General features: G+C 33.0%; 3 protein-coding genes across 3 annotated transcripts; 1 reads left to right on the plus strand and 2 right to left on the minus strand.

The window, feature by feature from the left end:
* Positions 1–380: 380 nt before the first annotated feature.
* Positions 381–6,773, minus strand: LOC147394639 (PLC-like phosphodiesterases superfamily protein). Its single transcript, XM_086454113.1, has 8 exons — positions 6,579–6,773; positions 6,346–6,468; positions 5,176–5,313; positions 4,963–5,061; positions 4,197–4,500; positions 3,798–4,021; positions 1,351–1,437; positions 381–506 (listed from the first exon to the last, which is right to left on the minus strand). Exons 1-8 carry the CDS (start codon positions 6,660–6,662, stop codon positions 471–473), a joined length of 1,095 nt encoding a protein of 364 aa, XP_086310239.1. The 5' UTR covers positions 6,663–6,773; the 3' UTR covers positions 381–470.
* A 6,841-nt stretch (positions 6,774–13,614) lies between these two features.
* Positions 13,615–19,548, plus strand: LOC147394640 (cytochrome b5-like). Its single transcript, XM_086454018.1, has 3 exons — positions 13,615–13,852; positions 18,460–18,526; positions 19,128–19,548. The coding sequence occupies exons 1-3, from the start codon at positions 13,766–13,768 to the stop codon at positions 19,376–19,378; spliced, it is 405 nt and encodes a 134-aa protein (XP_086310144.1). The 5' UTR covers positions 13,615–13,765; the 3' UTR covers positions 19,379–19,548.
* On the minus strand, positions 19,342–21,532 carry LOC147394641 (B12D protein). The gene is made up of 3 exons (XM_086454019.1): positions 21,436–21,532; positions 19,800–19,888; positions 19,342–19,697 (listed from the first exon to the last, which is right to left on the minus strand). Exons 1-3 carry the CDS (start codon positions 21,466–21,468, stop codon positions 19,550–19,552), a joined length of 270 nt encoding a protein of 89 aa, XP_086310145.1. The 5' UTR covers positions 21,469–21,532; the 3' UTR covers positions 19,342–19,549.
* Between the last annotated feature and the right edge of the window lie 542 nt (positions 21,533–22,074).

Below are 22,074 nucleotides of genomic sequence, written 5' to 3' on the forward strand. Positions count from 1 at the left end.
CATATTGTGTGTGGGCCTTGATTACCTTCTTGTCTTCCATGAATTCCATGGTTTTTAAACTCGGTATCGCATCTCGTCTCGTTCAGCTACGATACGGAGTCATCTCGAACGAGTTTTCCAATACGTTTGAGACGTCTCGTGAGATAACTCAAAAAATTGAACTGTGAGACGTAAAACTCGGTCAAAAAATGATTTTATGAGTTGGTCTCGTTCAGCTCAGAGACCGAGTTAACTTGGGCGATACGTCTCGGTCTTGGACGAGTTTAAAAACCATGATGAGTTCAATCTAAAGATACCGAATGGGTATTTTTGTAATAAAATAAAAATATTTAAATATCAATTAAGAAATAAAGGTGGATAAGTTCATTACTTAATTCCTTAAAAAATGATCCAATTAACAATCCACATTTGTCATTTAAGAGAAATAAGAACATCTAACTCGATACATTCATCAATCATCAAAGTTTCTCTCATGCAGGTGTGCAAACTCCTGGTGGTGATCCTGGCTGCAACAGAAAAACAAGTAAAAACATTTAGTAGCAGTCTTCAAATTAAGGTAAAATTAAAGTTGGGCCTGTCCCAATTATTTGGGCTGGATAATGAGCCTAATTTGGATTCCATTTTAAGGCTCGCCCAGCAGAAATCCATTACCCTATATATATATATATATATATGGGAAATGTATATTTTGGCCCTTAGATCATTGCTTTAGATGGAACTAAATCGAGGATATCAATGCACTTGAATTAAAAGAATTCGGGTTTAAATGGATTTGAATGGAGGAACAAAATTCATTCAGTCGACCTCAAATTTTTTGTAAACAAGTTAGACGTAGATGGAACTAAATCGAGGATACCAGTGAACTTGAATTAATAGAATTCGAGTTTAAGTGGATTTGATTGAGGAACAAAATTCGTTTAGTTGACCTCAAATTTTTTATAAACAAGTTAGACGTAGATGGAACTAAATCGAGGATATCAATGCACTTGAATTAATAGAATTCGAGTTTAAATGAATTTGAATGGAGGAACAAAATTCGTTCAGTTGACCTCAAATTTTTTATAAACAAGTTAGACGAGAATGATAATGTCTGTGCTTCATCATACATGTGAACCTAAACTAGTACTTCTGACCATTGTGACAAAGTCGAGATTCTCCAATAATTTGGCGGGGAAAAAAATAGAGAAAAAAAAGGGTATTCATCGCTAAAAATTCAAGAATATTTCTTATTAAACTTAAAAAAATATTTTTTTTTTTGGAATTTTATGAATAAGTTAGGATTAAGTCACAAATTGAAAGAATCGCGCAAAGTAATCTGAATTTATAACTATGTAAATGTGAAAATCTTACCACACATGCATGGACATCGTCGCATCCACACAAAAGCTTTCCATTAAGCATGTCTACAGCTTGAAATGCTCCTCCACCCCCACTCCTCTGCATTTATAAGTTCAGAGAAAAACCAACATAATGCACACCATAAGATGATTTTCAATTTCTATTATATTTTGAAGTAACGTCCATATTGTACTTAAGGTATATTCTAATTGTCCTTTTTCTCCAAAATCTTTTAGAAAAAATTATTTGGCTTCAAGAAAATGAGATAGTAATTAGTGGATGAACGCAGGCTTTGAACCCAGATCTTGGTATGAATACTCATAACCTTTAACCAACTTTGCAAGCTGGCACCTTCAATTTTCAATATTCAATTTTGTTATTATATAGAGTGATGATTTTCTAAGTAGAAAGTCTTCACTTGGTCAATACTCGGCTGACATGGCACAAACAGAGAATCATAGATCTTTTTTTCTTGGGATACACAACTGCACATCTTTTATAGGGATGTGCAATTGTGTATCCCAGAGAAAAAGATATGTGATTCCGTGTCCGTGCCACATTAGCGGAGTATTGATTGAGTGAAGACTTCCTAGTTAGAAAATCATTATTCTATTAGATATTGGTACAGAGAAGCGTTCAAAGGCTCTAAACAAAGTCAAAAAATTTCAAAATAGAGATTAAAAGTTGCGAAATGGGCTGATTTTTGTAAGGATGATCTCTGTGGTAAAGAGATCATCCTCATAAAAAATTAACTGATTCTGAAACTTCTCACCCTAGTTTACAAGTTGAAGACTTGTGGATCGTCTGATTTTTGTAAATCACTTTTGATGGGACTTGAAGTTTCATATTGGGCTGGTTTTTTATGGGGATGATCTCCTCATCATAGAGATCATTCTCACAAAAAATCAGCCTATTCAAAACTTCTAACCCATGCATTGAAAAAATGTTTGACTCTCTTTAGGGCCTCCGAAGGCCACCCATTGGTATATTGTTATGTGAAGTTATAGACACCAAAATTACTGGCCCAACTATATTTTCAAAGCCATATATCCATTTTGCTATTTATTTATTTTTACCAAAATGGGTAATCATGGTATGGTAAGATTTGCAAGTTTACTTTTTTAGCTTTCTTGTGAACCTCAAATAAAAAAGATAAAGCTTTATGGGCATCCTTTTAGGAAAAAGATTGGTTTATTTCAGGTTAGAAATGTATGAAAGGAACTTAAGCTAAATGGGTATCCTTTTTGCAAAAAGATAAGTTTACAACTATGAATTTGAGAATAGGGTATAAAGGTAAATTCAATTAATGGATATAGAGAATATCAATTTTGGAAAAAAAAACTGAATAACAAAATGGTGTATTGGCTCTGTTGTTAAATATATTTCAAAAACATTGGCTGAGCTAGTAATTTTGATAAAATACTCGGTTGTTTTGGTAAAACATCTTAGTTATATGGTATTGATTAGGTGTGCAACTTGATCTAATTTAAATCGATAATCAAACCGATAGCTTTGGGTGGTTTGGAACAAGTTTCGATTATGTTCCGAGTTACGAAAATGGCAAACCGATTAATTTGGTTCAGTTCTCGGATCAAACTTGTATAGAACCAAACCCCTATGCAATAAATAACTACATATGTATGTAACAATTATTATGACTTATTTTAGGAGTTAGGACATAAATTAATGATCTTTTATGAATAAACTAACAAGTTTTTATGCATAGATTTGTGATTTGTCATATGAAATTTTATGTTTGTTTTTTCATTAAAAAAATATTACTTACAATTTATAGAATATTGGCAATCCGTAAAGTCGAACCGAACCAAACCGACTTTATTTTAGTTTGGGTTGGTTTGGTTCTAGTGGAATTTGGTTTGGTTCTGATTCTTATTTAGTGGAACCAACCTATGTCGGTTCGGTTCCAATTTGACCTCAAACCGAACCAAGTTGCACTCCTAGTATTGATTTATAAACAGACACAAATATCAATTTTAATAAAATTATAAGTATTAAAAGAATAATGATGAATGCATGAGGTCTTGGTCTGCGGTTGGGTACATGGTTGACGTGGCAAGGGCACAGAACCGTACATCTTTTTCTTGTATATCCTGATGAAAATGATCTATGATTCTGTGTGTCAGTCGTGCAACCAACTACATACCAAGACTGCGTGCATTCATGACAACTCATATTAAAATGATTCTAGTATAATTTTATTTTTTTATGACGGGGTGTCCAGACCGTAGGCCCAAGTTGGAAGAAAGGCAACTGGCGTCTTAGAGCACCATATCTCGCCCAAATCCTTGATTACATGTAATACCCCCACAAACCACACATATTAGATAAGTCGAGATAAATCCATATAATTGGTGAATGAGGGGGGTTGAACTCAATACTTCTTGAGATGGTAGGATACATTAAGTCTTTAAAGGATGGTTTTGAGTTTGGATTTGTACCTTATAATAATCAACGGCAACAAAATTAGCCCATCGATTACCCGATGCACCATAGCATGTCTTAAGCATGTTGATGAGATCCTCCGAATTATCCATACATGTGGTTTGCTTGAATGGAATTGTTTCAAAATAATTCACCAAGACCAAAGATTTCGTTTTGTCATCCATTGGAGTCGATTCACCACGATTTGGGCAACTTCCTGCTTTCATTCCATCACTTCCATCTATAATTTAAGAAAAATAATGAGAGGGACGATAATTTCTTGACGATGAAACGAGAGAAAACTGAAAAAATTCGTAAAAAATTAATGAATCTAACATTCTACATTAAACACATTCGAATAAATAAAATGGATAACAAGAGGAAAAAAGATAGTGAGAAAGAAGAAGATATCTTACACTGATTTTCAACCATGAAGTTCCATTGATAAGCAATTCCTTCACTTTCTTGTTTGGATTTAATGGAAGTAAATACAAGAAGTCTTTGATTATTAGCAACCATGTCACTAACTAACGGCCAATCCTGGCCATTTTGAGGCATTTTCGACATTGGAAACCAATACTTCATAAGTCCCGAATTGGTGAAAATATTTGTTAATCCATTTGGAGTCTCAACGTAATCTTCCAATATTAGAGTGACTATTTCTGATGGATTTGCCGATAAAAATGCTTCTATTTCCTTCAAGGTGTCTATTGCTGGTTCCTATCAAATCAATCTTAATTAGTTCAATTGGTCTAGATCTTAATATAATAATAAAAGACGTTGCTCTGGACCAAATTGAATGGAAGAATAAGATTTGTTTAACTAACACCAAATATTTGGCATAAGACTCTAATTGTAACGATGAATCTTAGTCATAAAATATTGTAAAAATAGCACTAATAAGGGAAAATATTGGCGATATATATATTCTTATAAATTAATACTAATATACTATAACTCTTATGAATTATTTTAGATTAAAAATTCATATGTAACAAAAATAAATAAATAAATAAAAATTGTGATGAAAAACACTCAAATCCAACTGTTGGATTTAATCTATCGGGTCAATTTTCAGTGTCTGGTCCACCCGATGGTGGGTAGATATAGACTTTGATCATGTTAAAACATTTCGATAGAAAAAAAAAATTAATTAAAAAAAAAAAAAAAAGAAATACTCACAAATGCAGTAAAAACATTGCACTTTCCCCCAGGGGAATGACACAACCATATATCTCCTTCAAAATCATAAGTATCCAACATCAAAGCTCGGGCACCATTCTGCAACAACTCAACCATCTTATTTAAAATAAATTCTAAAAATAAAAACATTTTTTTATTAAAAAAATTAAATTTTTTATGTTAAAACATGGTGCAAAGGAAGAAAACCCATACATTTAATTGTTGTGTCACAGTGTCTTGTTGATTTGTGAAGGTAACTCGAGGAACTCCGGTGTGCGATGGCTCTCCTTCGATCGCATAAGAATTATGGGTCGTTAAAAATGCGTATTTATTGAATGGTAACGAATTATTCTGCTCGGAAAAAAAAATCCATTAGTTAACAAAGAAACAAGATTATCAACTAATGTCAACTCTATTTTTATTTATTTTATTTATTTATTTATTTATTTTTTTAGATTTTCTAACCAAAAAAAACTAGTAACTAGAATAAGACCTTTAATGATAGCCCTTGGATCGACTTCGAAGTTCAAGTCAAAATTAAATTTTCTATTATAATGAGAGAAGATTGGGTAGACGTAGTTCAACACCAAAATTAGGATTCCAAAAATGCCCTCACCTTAACATTTTAAATCAATATAAACAAAGTCATTTTGGTCAAAAACTAAGAAAATTTCAATTTCACATCTTTAAATCATACGTAGGTTAACTCAACTTTTCTTGGATCGATTTCGAAGTTCAAGCCAAACTTTACTTATCTAAAAGAAATTATAGCTTTCATAAGAAAACTCTACGGGGATAGATCATCAATCAAGATTAAAAAAAAAATAATGCTAAAGTAACCTCAGGCTGGAACCTCATATTACACTTGTTGATATGGGAATCATAGATGCTTTTCATCGAGATACGAGTGAAAAAGCATCTATGATTAATATCGATTTTCACGTCAAGAAGTGCAGTATGAGGTTCTAACTTGAGGTCATTCTAGCACGGCTCTAACAAAAAATAGGGGTATCAATGGTACCGATTTATCTAAAATCAAAATAGAATTTGAATATATGTAAATCAATCACATTATCTCTTGAGATAAACAAGATATCTTTGCCAAGTCAACCGGGATTTTGTAGATTTTAATTAAAATTATTTAAAAAATTAGAATTTAAACACTTATTATGTAAATAAATTATAATTTTATGAATAAAATTCTTCTAATCCACCGTATTTTATTTAAAAAATATATATATTATTATTTTAATTTAAATATATGTAAATCAATTATTTTAAATCGATTAAATGGACGAGACGAGAGGTTTGAAACCATGATTGACACCCCTAAGTCTCAAATCCCAATCTTAATATTCATATATGAGAGAGAGAGAGACTTACCAATAACTTGAATTGGTCAGTAATGGTTGATCTAACACATCGAGACCCCGAGAATTCTTCGAAACAGGAGAAACAATAAAGTCCAGCGGCACAATCTCCATCCGATGAGCATTCATCGAGTAGCTACAATTACAAATTAATCAAACTAAAACATTCAATCATAAAACCCAAATCAATATAACATCAACAAATCTTTTACATCTAACACAAAAAAATAAATAAAAATTACTGACCCTGCATTCTCCATTAGAACAAGCAGAAGCAACACTGAAGAAAACTGAAATTATTATCAAAATCAAGTTACTCAAACTCCCCATTAGAGAAACAATCCCAAAAAAAAAAAAAAAAATTCTTCAAAGATTGGAGGAATGATATAGGAGAGAGAATAAATGTTAATAAAATGATGGTTTATCAAAGTAGGAACAAAAATAGGTATGAGTTCACTTAATTTTTGGCTGAGAAAACTAAGATAAACCCATCAAACTTTATTCACAAACCAACATAATAATAGAATATATATATATGCTCTGCTCCAAAAAGATAAACCAAAACTATAAGGATTACGCCATCTAATCTAATAAAGAAAGTCAAAAGGAAATGTTCAAGTTGGAGGTCTATTGTGTTTCATGGATCCTCAGCTCTTGAATGGGTTGTGTCACAATATAAGATTAATGGATTTATTTCCTTTTTTTATATAATAAAAACATAATGTTAATATTTGACTATTAATGAATGTTTCTGTTATAGAAAATAAAATTAAGTTCCCTAAAATGTTTGAAAAACTTTCCAAAAATATGTTGACAAAAATCTTAGCCTCTTATGGAAAAAAATTAAAATCTTTCCAAATTGGTTCATTTAATGATTGGGTTCGTTCAAACTAAATATTGTCTTATTTTAAAAGAAACTTTCCAAAATTGCCTCAGAAAACCACCATGGACATTATTAAGACGAATGAATTCAATCTAATTTTTATTACATTGTGTTGGACCTTACTGATCCAATCCTTCTGTTAGGGGTGCCGCTCCAATCCCTACCATCAAAATGTTGAAACCCTCTCACATAAAGAATCTCATTTCATATATCAAATTCAGTATTTTTTATTTCTTAAATATTTATTAGGCAGGTATATCCTCGAAAATAAATATTATAATGAATTATTACTAAGTATTACAATTAGAGATTGATTAAAAATTTTAAATAATATTATAATTGTAGAATTAATTTGAATCCTTTAAAATAGAAGAAGCTTCAATCGTTAAAACATGTATTGATTATCTAATTACTAATAATTACATTGATCAAGAATTGTTTTGTCGTAACTAATTGGAGTTGGCGAGTCGAGCTATATAAATAGTAAAAAAAAAAAGCAACAAACAATGGGTGTAGGGCGAGTAAAAATATAACAACTATAGATTATGGTGGAGCTATGTATAGATTTATTTGTAAAGTGGATTTATTTTATTAAAAATTATTAATTCTAAATTGTAAAAAATGTATTTTTTTTTAATTAAAGCAAATGAAATATACAATAGTAAAATTGATATTTGAATACATTATGTATAACTGAATACATAACACTTTGGAGGCGCTCTCCACTTTAAGATATTTTCGAACTAGGCACTTTCGCGGTCCTGCTCTTGTACCTGCACCCGTTCTGCGCTTTGGTTACTAAATGTTGGAAAACCCACCCTAGGGTTTTTAATTTAATTCTTGACCTTGGTCTATTCTGTAAGACTGACAAAAATGATCTAAATGTCCTCACCTCTACCTCGAACTAAAGCTTTGATTTTTATTCAAAAAAGCATCCTCAAGCTCTTGGGCAGATTGTTTTAAACCTATTTAATCCATCTCGACTTTTCTATGGAAAATTCATCATCTTATATTTCTCCAAATATTGTATATTGTTCTTGAGAATGAGATTTGACTAATTAAGGTAAAAAAAAATTACCTCAAGGGTTTTTGTCTAAAGGATGAATGCAAAATAGGTTATTTTTGCTAGTGTTGTAGAGTAGACCAAGGTCAAGGGGTGTATCATCATTTTGAAACATTGTGAGCATGTAAGTCTAGGGTTGCAACTTGGGTGGACTGGCTTGGGCTCAATCCCAACGGCCCGACCCAATCCAATCGATGGGTGAGCCTGAACTGAGTTTCCTAGAACATGAGTTGAGCCTGGGTTAGCATAACTCAACCCAATGTTAATTATTCATTTTTTATTTATTTTTACAAAAAGTTCCTTTAATTATTTCTATTTGTTCCTTTACCTATGAGCATATTGCAGTACATAGATGTGTTTTCAAACTCATGGTATATCTCCTTGGCTAAAGTCTTCTTTGAGAGACTAATAAAAAAAATCCTAAATGCCCTTATCTTCAACCTATGACCAAAAACCCTTTGTTCTTCTCCCAAAAGCCCACCTTCTTTAATTCAAGATTTTATCTTCTTCAACCTTCAAGCCTCCAGAACAAGATAAATTTTTTGGGGAAATTGTCGAAAAGTAAAATCAAGAGATTTTGGTAAAATGTTGAATATGATCGATTTACCACAAGAGGTTAAAGAGTTTGAAGACAATGGATTTTGGGCTTTTGGCTACAGATTGAAGATGAGGGCATTTACACCATTTTATTAGTCTCTTATAGAAGACCAAAGTCAACGACATGTCATCAGTTTCAGAGAAAAACAGGTAATGTCTAAATTGCCCTTGTAATACCCACATTATCTCTTTGTTACCATTATAATGCCAAACCCTCCTACTCCAACATTTGCTGGAAAATGTTGCTTTTGTTCTACTTTATAAGACTTTCAAGTGTTGCAAGGGAAGGGATGCATGCTTTTAGCTATTTATCATTTGAGCACATATTGGGAGTTTGAAGACAATGGATTGAAGAGCTACTGGGAGCAAATGTTTTGAAGAGGAAAAGACTAACAAAGGAAAAAACCCCGCAACGTGAATGTAATTTAGAAAAGATCTGAGAACAAGTTTGAGTTCTATGGGGCCACCGGTGACTGCGCACCCTCACTTACCCGGTGCACGTGTCAGAGGGAGGGACCGACCCATACGCCTTGGCTTCGGCCCTGGCTCTTCTAGTCCCCCTGGTTAGACGTAAATTTGGACACAAATAAAAAAATTTGCCCCTAAGTTGTTCTCTTTTATTTTAAGGTTATAGACATGGATTAATAAGTATTTAATGCCTTTATAAATTATTTAGTTCTTAATTAGGAAATTTCAAGTGAATTCTATAATTTCATAAACATTTTTAGTACTTGGTAGTTTGCACTTTTACACCATTATTCTCCAGCTGCAACAATATATAATATCTTATTATAGATGTTTCTAAGCACAAAGATATAAGATTTGAGTCGTGATAATTTGACTACCCCACGTGGCATACTCAATTGACTACCTGACGTGATAAGTTTGGGAACCGTAGATTTGCACTCCTTTGGAAACACAATTCCCTCGAGATACACTTTTTATCAGGAACTGCAGCCATGTATTCCAAGGAGCACAGATCTATAGTTCCCCAATCTTGTCACGTCAGGATAGTCGATTGAGTTTGCCACGTGGGGTAGTCAAATTATCACAATTCATAAGATTTTTGTGTCATTTGTTAAGAATAAAAGAGTAGTTAAGAAAGTGGTGATGATGTATATATGGGTTTGTCCATTTTTTCAATGTCAAGGCTTTATCATATCTTTTCATAACATTGTATTTGGCCAAAACATTTGAAAGTGGGGGAAGCTATGATGGACGTTAAACCTAGCTTTACACTTTCTTAGTGAGGTAAGAAAGTATTGAGTTATGTTTTGATTCATGATTGGTGACTTCGGACTATGTTGTGGAGTATTGGGGGTCGAGCTCTATGCTTGGTGTGTAGGGGCAACGCCCCCATGCCAAAATATAATAAAAAGTTTTCTATTAGAGGCCTTTGTCAATTTTATCCTCAGGGTCATATATATATATATAAATGGGTCAGGATCCATAGACACATAAAGCTACTCATAAAACCACAACGTGTTTTGTCTTATATGGGCAAAATGGTTCACCAAAAATCAGCCCATTCTGAAACTTTTAGCCCCATGTTTACAAGTTAAAGAATTTTGGACCGTCCAATTTTTTGTAAATCACTTTTGATGAGGTTAAAATTTTTGGAATAGATTGATTTTTTGCAAAGATGATCTCCTCACCATAAAAATTATCCTCACAAAAAATCAGCTCATTTCGAGTCTTTTTGCCCATATAAGACAAAACACGTTGTAGCTTTATGAGTAGCTTTATATGTCTATGGATCCTGACCCTATATATTTGTTTTTGTGTGTGTGTGTGTGTGTGTGTGTGTTGCCTTGAGGTGAGAGACTAGCTGCATAATTGAAGAGATAAAGATAGAGAGGGAGATTGTAACTCGGATTCTTCATTTGTTGATATAGTGAAACTGTCATTTTCGCCCGTGGATGTAAGTCAATTTTGATCAAACCATGTATATCTTGTATCTTGTGTGATTGCTCTTTGTGTTTTCTTAATTCTTAGTGATTTTGTACTTCAATCCATGATTTTGTTGTAACAGAAACAACGTTGGCCTTATCGATCAAAATACTATGCCCAATGTTCAATCACCATGAAAATTTTTGATTAAAAGAGAAGCATTTACATCCTTTCACACCACTCATGTTATGAAGAACAAAGATTTGTTGTTCTTACAAAAATTTTGTGCAAAGTTGATGAACCAATGGCATGACTCCATGTGTATTAAAAAAAAATAAAAGAGTGATTGGTTAGGGGAGAGAAATTTTATGGGTGATTTAAGTGCTTGGATTTGATTTTCTTTTCAATACGCATGGCATGGTGCCATTGTTCATTGGCTCAGCAAAAAATATATTTTGATGAATGACACTTATACCATTTCACACTAAATATGCCTATATATAAAGTGTAATGATTTTCTAACGCCTCCTCTGGCACACACCCCATCACATAATCATAGATCATTGTATCGGGATACACGTAATGCATTGGGATATACATAATCATAAATCTCTTTCTTGTGTATCCCGATGCAAATGATTTACAATTCTAAGATGGGCGTAAACGGGTGTGCGTCGGGGGGGGGTCATATTATCACAATTCAGAAATAAAAGAGTTGACTTTCTAATTAGAAAGTCTTCCCTGGATCAATACTCGGCTGACGTGTCATAGACATGGAACCATAGGTCTTTCCTTGGGATACACAATTTCACATCTCCATAAAAGATTTGTACTTGTGTATCCCGAGAAAAAAAGATCTATAGTTGCTTGTGTGTGCCACGTCAGTTGAATATTGACCAAGTAAAGGCTTTCTGGTTAGAAAATCATTAATCTAAATAAAAAGTCACTGACTTGTTATCCAAGACTCTATGGTCAAGCTCACCTTCTCACGTGGCCTTATTTTTCTTGCTACATCTACCATTTTCTCTATCACTCTATTTTAACCTATGTAATTAGTTATATAGTTATTTTCATTTTGATATAAATATAATTAATTTTCTTTGTTAGAAGGGCAATTGCTTGTATCTAAGTACAACGGAACCTCCGTTGATCTTTATTTTTCGATAAAGAGCTTAATTATAAGTGTGTTTGAAAGTTATTGGTTTATCATTTATTATAATTGTAATGAAGAGTCGTGATAATTGGACACCCACCTTTGACATACGCCACCCCCATCACAGAATTGTAGATCATTTGTCTTGGGATATACAAGAAAAAGATTTATGATTCTGTGTGCCCCAATGGTAAATGATTTATGGTTATGTGACGGGAAGATAAGAGGGCGTCAGAAAATCATTATTCTCTTTATAAAACCATCTCAAGGATTTTACCATTTTTATGAAAACTATATCAATTTCTTTATTAAAATTTTTATTTTATTTTTAAAAATCGAAATAGACAACAAAACCAAAAATTAATGCTAGGTATAAAAATTTAAAAAGCTCTTACAATTGAAGGAGAGTTTTAAGTCCTTTTGAACGCCAGATTATACTAACAACACCCCAAGATGTGTGCTAATTCTTTGTTGGTTACATATGAATTGGAGTGTTGTTAGTAACAGTTGATGTGGCAATAGAATATCTCTTGGAAAAAATCATTTTTATTTTTAAGGCAAATTACCATGACGTATGCTAAATATGACGAAATTTCAAACCTAGTACACTCTTCATTTTTATTCTCAAAACATATTTTCGACCGAATGCATTGGTAGGTATTCTAATTTAAATTGACGATCTCGTTGATAAAAAGTGATGAACTCGTTGATAATTACGAATGATCTAGTCATTAAAAAAATAAGGATATTTATCTTTAAATTTACTAGTGAGATCCTCACTTTTTTATCAACGAGATCCTCACTTTAAAACCAAGGATATTTATTCTTTAAATATATCAATGAGTTTGCCATTTTTTATTAGCAAAATCGTCACTTTAAATTAGAATACCTACCAATGAACTTACTCGAAAACATGTTTTGAAAATTAAAATAAACAATGTACCACAATTGAAATTTTTGCAAAAGTTGCCCAAAAATATCCAATTTTAACTGAAAATACAATAAGAAAACTGTTACTAACACCCCAATTTCTTAAATTATTTATCACACCCCAATTAAATATTAAAACACTCTTCAAACATTACCAAGTTAGGCTCAAATTATAATTTGCACACTACAAAACATTACAACACTCATTCAAACAATTCATTATTAGTTGTTTACAATTATAATAAATGAGAGCATCCATTTTCACCCCAACTTTTACTATTTTCTCAACCTTTCACTTATTTCTTTACAAGTGAATCTACATTTTGTCTGTTAAATATATGACGAAATTTTGAGTTTATTTTAATTTTCAAAACACATTTTTCTAGTAAATTTGTCACTTTTATAATCAACTAATACACTGAGAAATTATCAAAGAAGATCGTTGATATGGAAAAATCATTGTTATTTTATTAGTGAATTCATTGATAACAAAGGTAACGAATTCACAAATTTTGTCATATTGAGAATTAAAATGAATAGTGTATCGGAATCGGAATTTTGACATAAGTTGAGCAAGTTTTGGGAAAATCCCTTTCTTTAATTTTGATTGGAGTGTAACAAGTAAAAGTTGGGTGCCAATAGCAGATCATTATAATAAAATATAAAAAGCTAAAAATGTCTCTTTTTGGACACTTTCCATTCAGAAGATGTATACGTGGCATTTCGCATGACATCTCAGCTGAGTTAAAAAATAGAAAAACCCTACTCATCTTGTACAGAGGGCTGTGCTGTGGTGGGGGTATCGCCCACTTTTATTTATAAGGCCAAATGATTTGAGGGAAAAACGGCTAAGTGTGAGAATTAGAGAGAGAGATTCACCCCTAAAGGAAAAACTCTCTCTCTCTCTCTCTCAAAAAATGCCAACCCTCACTAAGCTTATTAGCTTGCAAGAAGCCTCAGAACACAACACAAGAGAGGATTGTTGGGTCGTTGTGGATGGAAAGGTTTGCAACCCATGTTACCAAATCACCTCTAAGTCACTTCTTTCCTTTCTAGATAGATAGATTTTAGAGTTTTTTTGCTTTTTGAGATATGGGTTTTGTGATTTATGTCCATATAAGGTAGTTTGTTTTCTGATTATGACAAAATTATGTTATTGATGATCAAGAGAGAGATGGGGTTTAATGTTTTTGTCTTGTTGTTTAGGAACATTTATGGATTTGCTGAAATGGGTTTGATGATTTTGTTCATTTAATGCATGTTTTATGCTGGTTGATACTAATATGTCTTGAAATCTGTTGGAGTTATTAGGGCTTTATTACTTCTTTTCAGGGATTATTTGCTCTCATGTGATTTTTGGTTCTCTTTAGTGTTGTGGGATTCATTCAAGTTTCTTATTTAATCAACTGATGTTTATTTTCATGTTTTGATCACACTTTTCCTTGAAATCCTGATGGTGGGTTATGTATCATTCTCTCCCTTTTCTATTTTTAGGGGAATATCTTACCATTTGGTAGCTAAATTGCATAGTATATATGTTCATTGTTGAAGATTGAACAATGGGTTGCTTTTTTTATTTTTTTAAAGAAATTTGTTTCGTCTTTGCAACTTTTACTCCAATTTTTCTATACTTATTGCCTTTGTTTTTTTTTTAATAACTAACATGCATGCTAATGTTCTCTTTATCTTTACTTTTCCCCTTTTGGAGGCCTTGAGATTCTTAGTGTTGATTGGTAATCAGAACTATTAGTCTACAAGTAGATGATGCAGATTACTACTTGATGCCTTGCATGTGGCACACTGTCGATTGGTTGGCCATATATTGGATTACCATATTTTTAAAGTGGCACGTGCCATTTGGATACTCCCAACGACCGTTGCACGTATTTTTAACGATTGGATTTGTATGTTGTTGAATGGTATTTAAGAATCTAGAAAGATATACGACAAACCTGATTGAGAATATACTGTTGTTAAGGTGGAAATGCATCTATGATGTGTACCCTCCGATATAGGAAAAGGTGAGGAGTGATTAGAGTCATTAGAGATATTTTATGGTCTTGATTGAATATAAGCGGGGGAAAACTGCATGAAACTTTTTTATTCACGTCTATTTACGGCGCTCCTCTTCCTAATGAAAATATGAAAGAAGCACGTGCCTTTTGGATACTCCCAACGACCGTTGCACATATTTTTAACGATTGGATTTGTATGCTGTTGAATGGTATTTAAGTATCTAGAAAGATATACGACAAACCTGATTGAGAATATACTGTTGTTAAGGTGGAAATGCATCTATGATGTGTACCCTCCGATATAGGAAAAGGTGAGGAGTGATTAGAATCATTAGAGATATTTTATGGTCTTGATTGAATATAAGCGGGGGAAAACTGCATGAAACTTTTTTATTCACTTCTATTTACGGCGTTCCTCTTCCTAATGAAAATAAGAAAGAACCCATGTTAAAATGCCAAATTGTAAGTTCCTAATGAAAATAATTAAAAGAACACCCTTACTCAAACTTCTGGGTGTGCCATGTAGAGAAAAATCAGCTATAGCTGACTACCCAGTACCAGGGTAGCCGGCTATAGCTGTTTTTTCTTTCACCATGTGGCGTTCTCAGACATGTTAGTAAGGGTGAGAGTGAGACTATGTTAGTCAGGCTAGCCTTACTTAAAAACAGTTTGAAAATTGGAAAACTGTGTTCTACGCCGTAATCTAACATGTAAAGGGCAAAGGAATAAAAACCGAACACTCTCTTTTTATTCATGTATTTAGTTATTGGTGTTATCTATGTATTGTGATGCATAGTTTTATTTTTGTTTTATCATTTTTTTGTTATACTTTCCTATTTTAAATTTTCTTTATTTTTAAGTTTCTATAATGTGTCCTAGAATTGTATCGTTATATGAAGCTTTAATGATATTAAACAAGATATGTAATCTGCAAAGTTTGATATTAGTTCATATAATTGAGTTGTGATCAGGGATTCATCTTAATATGAATAACATGAGGTGGGTGCACAAATTCTTTTAATGATGAACTCAAATTAGTGCCTCTGCAAGAATTATTCCAAATCAGAGGCTAACATGACTGAAAGTTTCCCTTGTAGGATTTAAGTATAGACACGCAGAAATTTATGTCTAGATATTGCCGTCGGTAGAGTCTGATTTATCACAACATGATAAGAGAAACCCAATTCTGTTTATCCAAATTGACAATATCGGAGGTAGTCCAATTTTTCATAGTTACGTTGTTGCCTAATGTATTTCGGCATGCAAATTTGTTGAAATAATTAAGATATGCCTACTTACATTTAGGTTTATGTTTCTTTACTCCATATTATCATCCGAGGCTTTCTATATATGTTACTTGTAATTAATGTTACATATAAATAGATTTTTAGTACCTATAATATGACCATACCAACGTTTCCCCTTGTTATGCTATCTTCAACACTTGGTCTTTATTGCCGGCATGTGGTACATATTCAAGTTATACCGCACTTTGTTTACTGCAGCAATGGTAGTTCTTTTTTATGATTTAGCAACTTAACGATAATGATGTTATAACAACATAAACTTGTATTAAATAAGGAGGTCTTATGGAAGCCTTTACTAGAAGGGCGTGCTCTCGGTCCATGAATATTTTGGTGTTCATCCGTGGTAGTATACAATTGGCTTATTAGTCGAAATTTTGGAGCTCTTTTTCTATTATTTATTTCTGCCTAATCCTTGGTAGCATGTTGATACACAATGTTCTAAAAGCACACCTCAAGGCCCATGAGGCTTTTTCTTTGAGGCGGTCCTGGCCCAAGGCTTGAGGCATGGGCATCGTGGCATGACTTAAATGTCAACTCTGTAGGAAAATGCATGGGCACAATCATAAAATAAACTATATTTTTCATATTTTTTCTCTCTTTCCCATAATATCTCCTTCTTGTTTATCTTCCATGTCAAAAGCAACCTTAATAAGGTTCTAACATATATGATTTGGGTAGATTCAGCTAGAAATGTTTTCAAGTGACTACATTTGTATAGTGTTGTAGAAATGAAAAATGAGAACACCAAACTCTTAAAAAACTCTGGCATTATGGGAATAGGATAAGATTCTTGGAATTGAAATCAGCAAACTCTCAATTAAGTCAACGATTTGCACTGATGGGGAAAAATATTCATTAACCAGCAATGATTGTCAACACCAGTATGTTAGATAAAAATATTACTTTTTTTCCACTTGGTTGGAACAACCAATTGAGGAACAATGCTACATTAATTATATATATTATTTAGTTGAAGTTGATGAATTGGAAAAATGACATGTGAACAAGTAATAGAGGCCTTCACATGATAAAAGGATAATTTTTTCCTAATGTACATTACATAATAATTAGTGAGGTTTCAAAAATTCTACCTCAAGATTTGTCATTTTTATGGTAAATTACTAAATAGAATAGGTCCTAGCTTCTTCTTTTTTTTTTTTTTTTTCTTTCCTTCTTTTATTTACATAGTTGAATTATGTATTTAAAATTTCTTAAATGATTATTACAGACTTTTTAAAACATTTTTCAAAAATTCTGCCCTGTTGCATGTTGGGAAACTTCTGTGGGTTTGGGGCGTGCAATGTAAGGACTAGTCCCATTTTGGGATGCCCTACATTATAAAAAAGAAAAAAAATATGAATATCCCAAAATTACTCTTAGTAGGACTGAGCCTTGATGGACAATTGCAATGGGCTTTAGAAAGGGTTGTGTTGTGGACTAAAAAATTCTCCAGATTTTGGATGCAACTCTGTCCTAGTTGAGAGGTCCATAACGATAGCCAAAAAAAGTACATATTTTTAAGCAACCATATTTTGTCCAGTCTTTCGACTTGTAGTGACATAGTTTTCCTCTTTGAGTCGCATTCTTAGACATAACATCTTATCCAACAACTTAGAACTACTTGTAAATGAACTATCACACCAAATCATTAAATTTGGTGACCCATCTTATTGCATTATTTAAACATTGATGATATTTTCTTCTTTTGTTTACAAGATATGCATCTTTACTTATGTTTAAATTTCAAGGAAATATTGTGTGGGACAGCCAATTGATCTACCAAGTTGTATTGATTTATAGATAACTTGCAAACACTTAAGTGACGACATAAAGTAGTTCAGCGACAGTTATCAATAGTTTTACAGAAAATTTTTAAATAAAAAAGCTATTGACAGTTTATTATTCCAAGAAAATCTACGAACTATCAAAGGCGCTATAAGTTTTCACATTTATAACATATCTTGAATCAAAGATTCTTCATGATCCAGTTATGGAGAGGATTTTGGGTGACACTCGTAGATGTGATTGATTTCATTGTGGCAATTTCATCAGCTTTTGCCCCTTTGTGGCAATTTCACACACACACACACACACTGTTTGGCCTTTTGTACTCACAAATTCATGTATTTGTACTGGTTCATTTCTCAGTTTAAATGATCGCGGGAACCACGCAAACTCGATTTACTAGAATATTTTTTAATTTCATTTTCTGTTCATTTAGTGTCCAAAATACAATGAAAAGCCATTTATTTTCTGATCCTTACTTCATATATTTGTGGTTTGTTGCAGGTGTACGACGTGTCAAGTTATCTGGATGAGCACCCGGGTGGTGATGATGTCCTCCTCAATGCAACTGGTATTTTCATTTCCTTTCTTATCATGTTGCATTGTAACACTCTTAGGATGCATTCCTTTGAGTATGGTTTTAAGCCAAATAGTTTCAACTCACAGCGAAATTTCCTGAAATCCTATACGAAAAATAAGAATCGAAAAAGAGGGGTTTTTGTTCAATTAAGAAAAGCACAAATTAAAGTTTTCTTCTTTGGGTGGTAGGAGGAGAGATTTAAGAGAGAGAGTTATGATTTTAGTCTAAGAAGTAAGGACATTATTTTTAAGAGATTTTATTGCCACACCAACTTTTGCTAACACCACCATATTCATATATAAATCACCAAAGAATTAGCACACATCTTGGGGTGGCATTAGTAAATGTTTGTGTGCCAATAGAAGCTCATATTTTTTTTAATAATCTTCACCGAAACTTGAAGGTTTTGGTTTCGACCTGGACTGAAACACTGGTCAAAAAATTAAAACTTAAAGCCTTGATCTGAGTTCCGATCGTGCGCAAGTATTTTGTTGAGAAAATCATCCCCATTTTTTTTAATTTGTAAGCACATAGCTAATGAAATTGAAAATATATACTATTTGTCTGATATTTAAGTATGAATTTACTGAAGGGAGAGATGCAACTGACGATTTCAACGACGCGGGGCACAGTAAAAGTGCGATAGAGATCATGAAAGAGTTTTGCATCGGGGAGCTAGACCCGTCACCTCCCGTCATCCCAGAACTCGAAATTTCATCCAAAAAGGGTACAACAGACCTCGCCCACAAGTTCATGGACATGACATCGCAGTATTGGGCCATCCCAGTAGCTATCGTTGGCATATCTGTCGTAGCTGGCATGTTGTATTTGCGTAAGAAGTGAAGCATTACAAAATTTCCAACTAATAAAACCTTCTTGAAGAACAATTTTTGAATCATAATCGAAGGTTGGACTCATTATTATTCCAACAAACTGTCTTGGCATGCATGAACATTATTATTAAATAGATTTATGGTTCAATATATGATGAATACATGACAATTTCATAGTTATCTATTCGTCTCTAGAAAAAAAGTGGTTTATAGCGGGCATGATCTCTGGAGGGCGTTGGCGAAGGAACTTGCGGAGGCTGTGTTGGGCGTATTTCTCGCCTTCTTCTTCGTTTTCGAGCACCGCAGTAGTTCGGTGAGCTTTATTGATTCTGCAAGTACCAGAAAAACTTGTCGTGTTAGTGCATCGTTAACATGCTTTCGTGCAATTTGAACTTTGAATTAGCTTTGATGGTTAGAGATGATAATTTTACCTGACATCAGGATTCAAGAGCATGTTCCTTGTAAGTTGGAAGACACACATGCCTGTTACGAAGGTCATGGCGGCCATCAGGGGATACACCTAATGATACCATAGGACCAAGTTAGATGATCGAAGTATTTTCGACATATAATTAAAAGGGTATATGATTGTGGGGAATTGTTTTTGGGAGAGAATTTGAATTCTTCGAAAAAATTATCATGGGAAAATGAGTTCTGACTTTTTATTAGACAAGGGAAAATGGGTGGGTGGAAAATCACTCTTGGTAGGAAAATAATTTCAGAAAAAATCAAAATTTTTCTCATTTTCTATGCACACTGTATATCATGGTTTTTAAACTCGGTATCGCGTCTCCTCTTGTTTAGCTTCGATACCGAGTTGTCTTGGACGAGTTTTCCGATACGTTTGAGATGTCTCGTGAGATAACTCAAAAAATATAACGTGAGACATAAAACTCGGTCAAAAAAATGATTTTGTGAGTTGGTCTTGTTCAGCTCCAATACCAAGTTAACTCGGGTGATACATCTCGGTCTCGCACGAGTTTAAAAATCATGCTGTATATAGACCCTTAATAGAAATGCCCTTTAAATGCAGATTGAGATTAAAAAGAAGAAGAAGAAGGGTGATTTAGATTTTAGACATGGCCCTCCACATTTTTGACAATATTTTAGACAAACCCCTCCTTCGTTCTAGGTCTTCTATGAGAGACCAATGTAAATGCCATAAATGTCTTCATCTTCAATCTTAGATTTTCTTGGTAAATAAGTCATCTTAAAGATAATTTTTTTACCTAATCTTCAAACTTAAGATTCTATCTTCTTCAATCTTCAAAATCTCAAGAACAAGAAGTTTTTCAAAGTAGAATATTGATGGTTTTTTTGTGTAAAAAATCTAGGGTTTCTACAAGACAATAAAGATGAGATTAAATTGAAAATAGTACCAAAGTTGTGGTTCGGCCCACAACATTTACCTTAAAGATTAAAATAGCTTGAAGATGAAAAATCTTTATCTTCGTCATCAATCCTAAGATTATATATCCTTCAACCTTGAAACCTCAAGAACAATATAGGATTTTTGAATTATAAGAATTGATTTTTGGGTAGAAAGATTAGGGATTTCAATAGAACAATAAATACGTTGGATTGAAGACGAGATTGAATAGGCTAAGAATAGTTTACTCTTAACTTTAGAGAAAAATTGACAAGGAAAGGCATTTAGAACATTTCACAAGTTAGTCTCCCAAGTCAAGGGGGGGCATGTTATTAGTTTGAAAAACATGAAGTATCTCTAATATTGATCAAAACATAGGGAGTCATGACTAAATCAGCCAAAAAGGAGAAATTATCAAAATGGTCAAATTCCCATTTTGGGTGTCCGGACCATAGACCCGACCAGGGATAAGACAACTGGCCTCTTAGAACACCATATCTCGCCCAAATTCCCTTGTTACAAGTAATATTTCACAAACCACACGTACCAAATAGGTCGGGATAAATCTACGTAACTGGCCAGCGAGACAAAAATAATGTAAATTATCATTATTTTATTAAATAAGAAAATAAAAAGTTTTTTAAATTACTATTAAAGAGAGAGAGAGAGAGTGAGAGAGAGAGGCTAGCTTTACAAACCTCTGGTTTGATCCAACGAGTTGAGGGTGCCATTAGAAGACGCTTTTTTATTTATTTTTTCCTTCGCTTTGGAGAATCTATCATGGTGTGGGGGGTTTATATAGAGTTTAATGAGGGGTTGACATTAAATGGTTTAAATTTCTTCATATCTATCTTCGCAGTCCCCGAGGATGGATTTCTTTCAATGGGTTATCTTGACCGTTGACATTATAACAAAACCATGGGCTTTGCCTCTTGTTTTACTTATATATATCTCTTGTTTTCCACCGAACTTTCTATTCCTTCCATGTATGGTCAAAGGAGGAGAAAATGTCAGATAAGGGAGAAAATTATAGAGACCTGCTATTGCCACACCAACTTTTACTAATGCCACACCAACTCCTTTATAGATTCAACACAGTTGGTGTGGCAATAGTAACTCTCTTTTTTAATCAATTGGTCCCTTTCATTAGAGGGAATTAGAGTGGCTATTAACTCACTGGAGTACATGATCCTAGCCCATGACATACCAACTTTTACTTATAACACACCACTTAAGAAAATTATTAGAGGGGAAGATAGGTTGAATGAGTTTAATTTCAAAAATCTGTAAGAAACGTTAAATTTTAAAATATCCAATTAAATAAAAGAAAGAAAAGG

Source organism: Akebia trifoliata, chromosome 9, assembly GCF_017979445.1.
Source record: "Akebia trifoliata isolate Shusen 1 chromosome 9, ASM1797944v1, whole genome shotgun sequence".
NCBI lineage: Eukaryota > Viridiplantae > Streptophyta > Magnoliopsida > Ranunculales > Lardizabalaceae > Akebia > Akebia trifoliata.

Excerpts from the sequence above, each read along its gene's own strand:
- LOC147394640 (XM_086454018.1), top strand. The coding sequence starts at position 13,766 with ATGCCAACCCTCACTAAGCTTATTAGCTTGCAAGAAGCCTCAGAACAC. Across the intron at positions 13,853-18,459 it reads GGGTCGTTGTGGATGGAAAG|GTGTACGACGTGTCAAGTTA; the intron begins GTTTGCAACCCA and ends GGTTTGTTGCAG. Across the intron at positions 18,527-19,127 it reads TGTCCTCCTCAATGCAACTG|GGAGAGATGCAACTGACGAT; the intron begins GTATTTTCATTT and ends AATTTACTGAAG.
- LOC147394639 (XM_086454113.1), bottom strand. The coding sequence starts at position 6,662 with ATGGGGAGTTTGAGTAACTTGATTTTGATAATAATTTCAGTTTTCTTC. Across the intron at positions 6,469-6,578 it reads GTTCTAATGGAGAATGCAGG|CTACTCGATGAATGCTCATC; the intron begins GTCAGTAATTTT and ends TTGTAATTGTAG. Across the intron at positions 4,501-4,962 it reads GCAATGTTTTTACTGCATTT|GAACCAGCAATAGACACCTT; the intron begins GTGAGTATTTCT and ends TTGATTTGATAG.
- LOC147394641 (XM_086454019.1), bottom strand. The coding sequence starts at position 21,468 with ATGGCACCCTCAACTCGTTGGATCAAACCAGAG. Across the intron at positions 19,889-21,435 it reads CTCGTTGGATCAAACCAGAG|GTGTATCCCCTGATGGCCGC; the intron begins GTTTGTAAAGCT and ends TGGTATCATTAG. Across the intron at positions 19,698-19,799 it reads CTCTTGAATCCTGATGTCAG|AATCAATAAAGCTCACCGAA; the intron begins GTAAAATTATCA and ends TGGTACTTGCAG.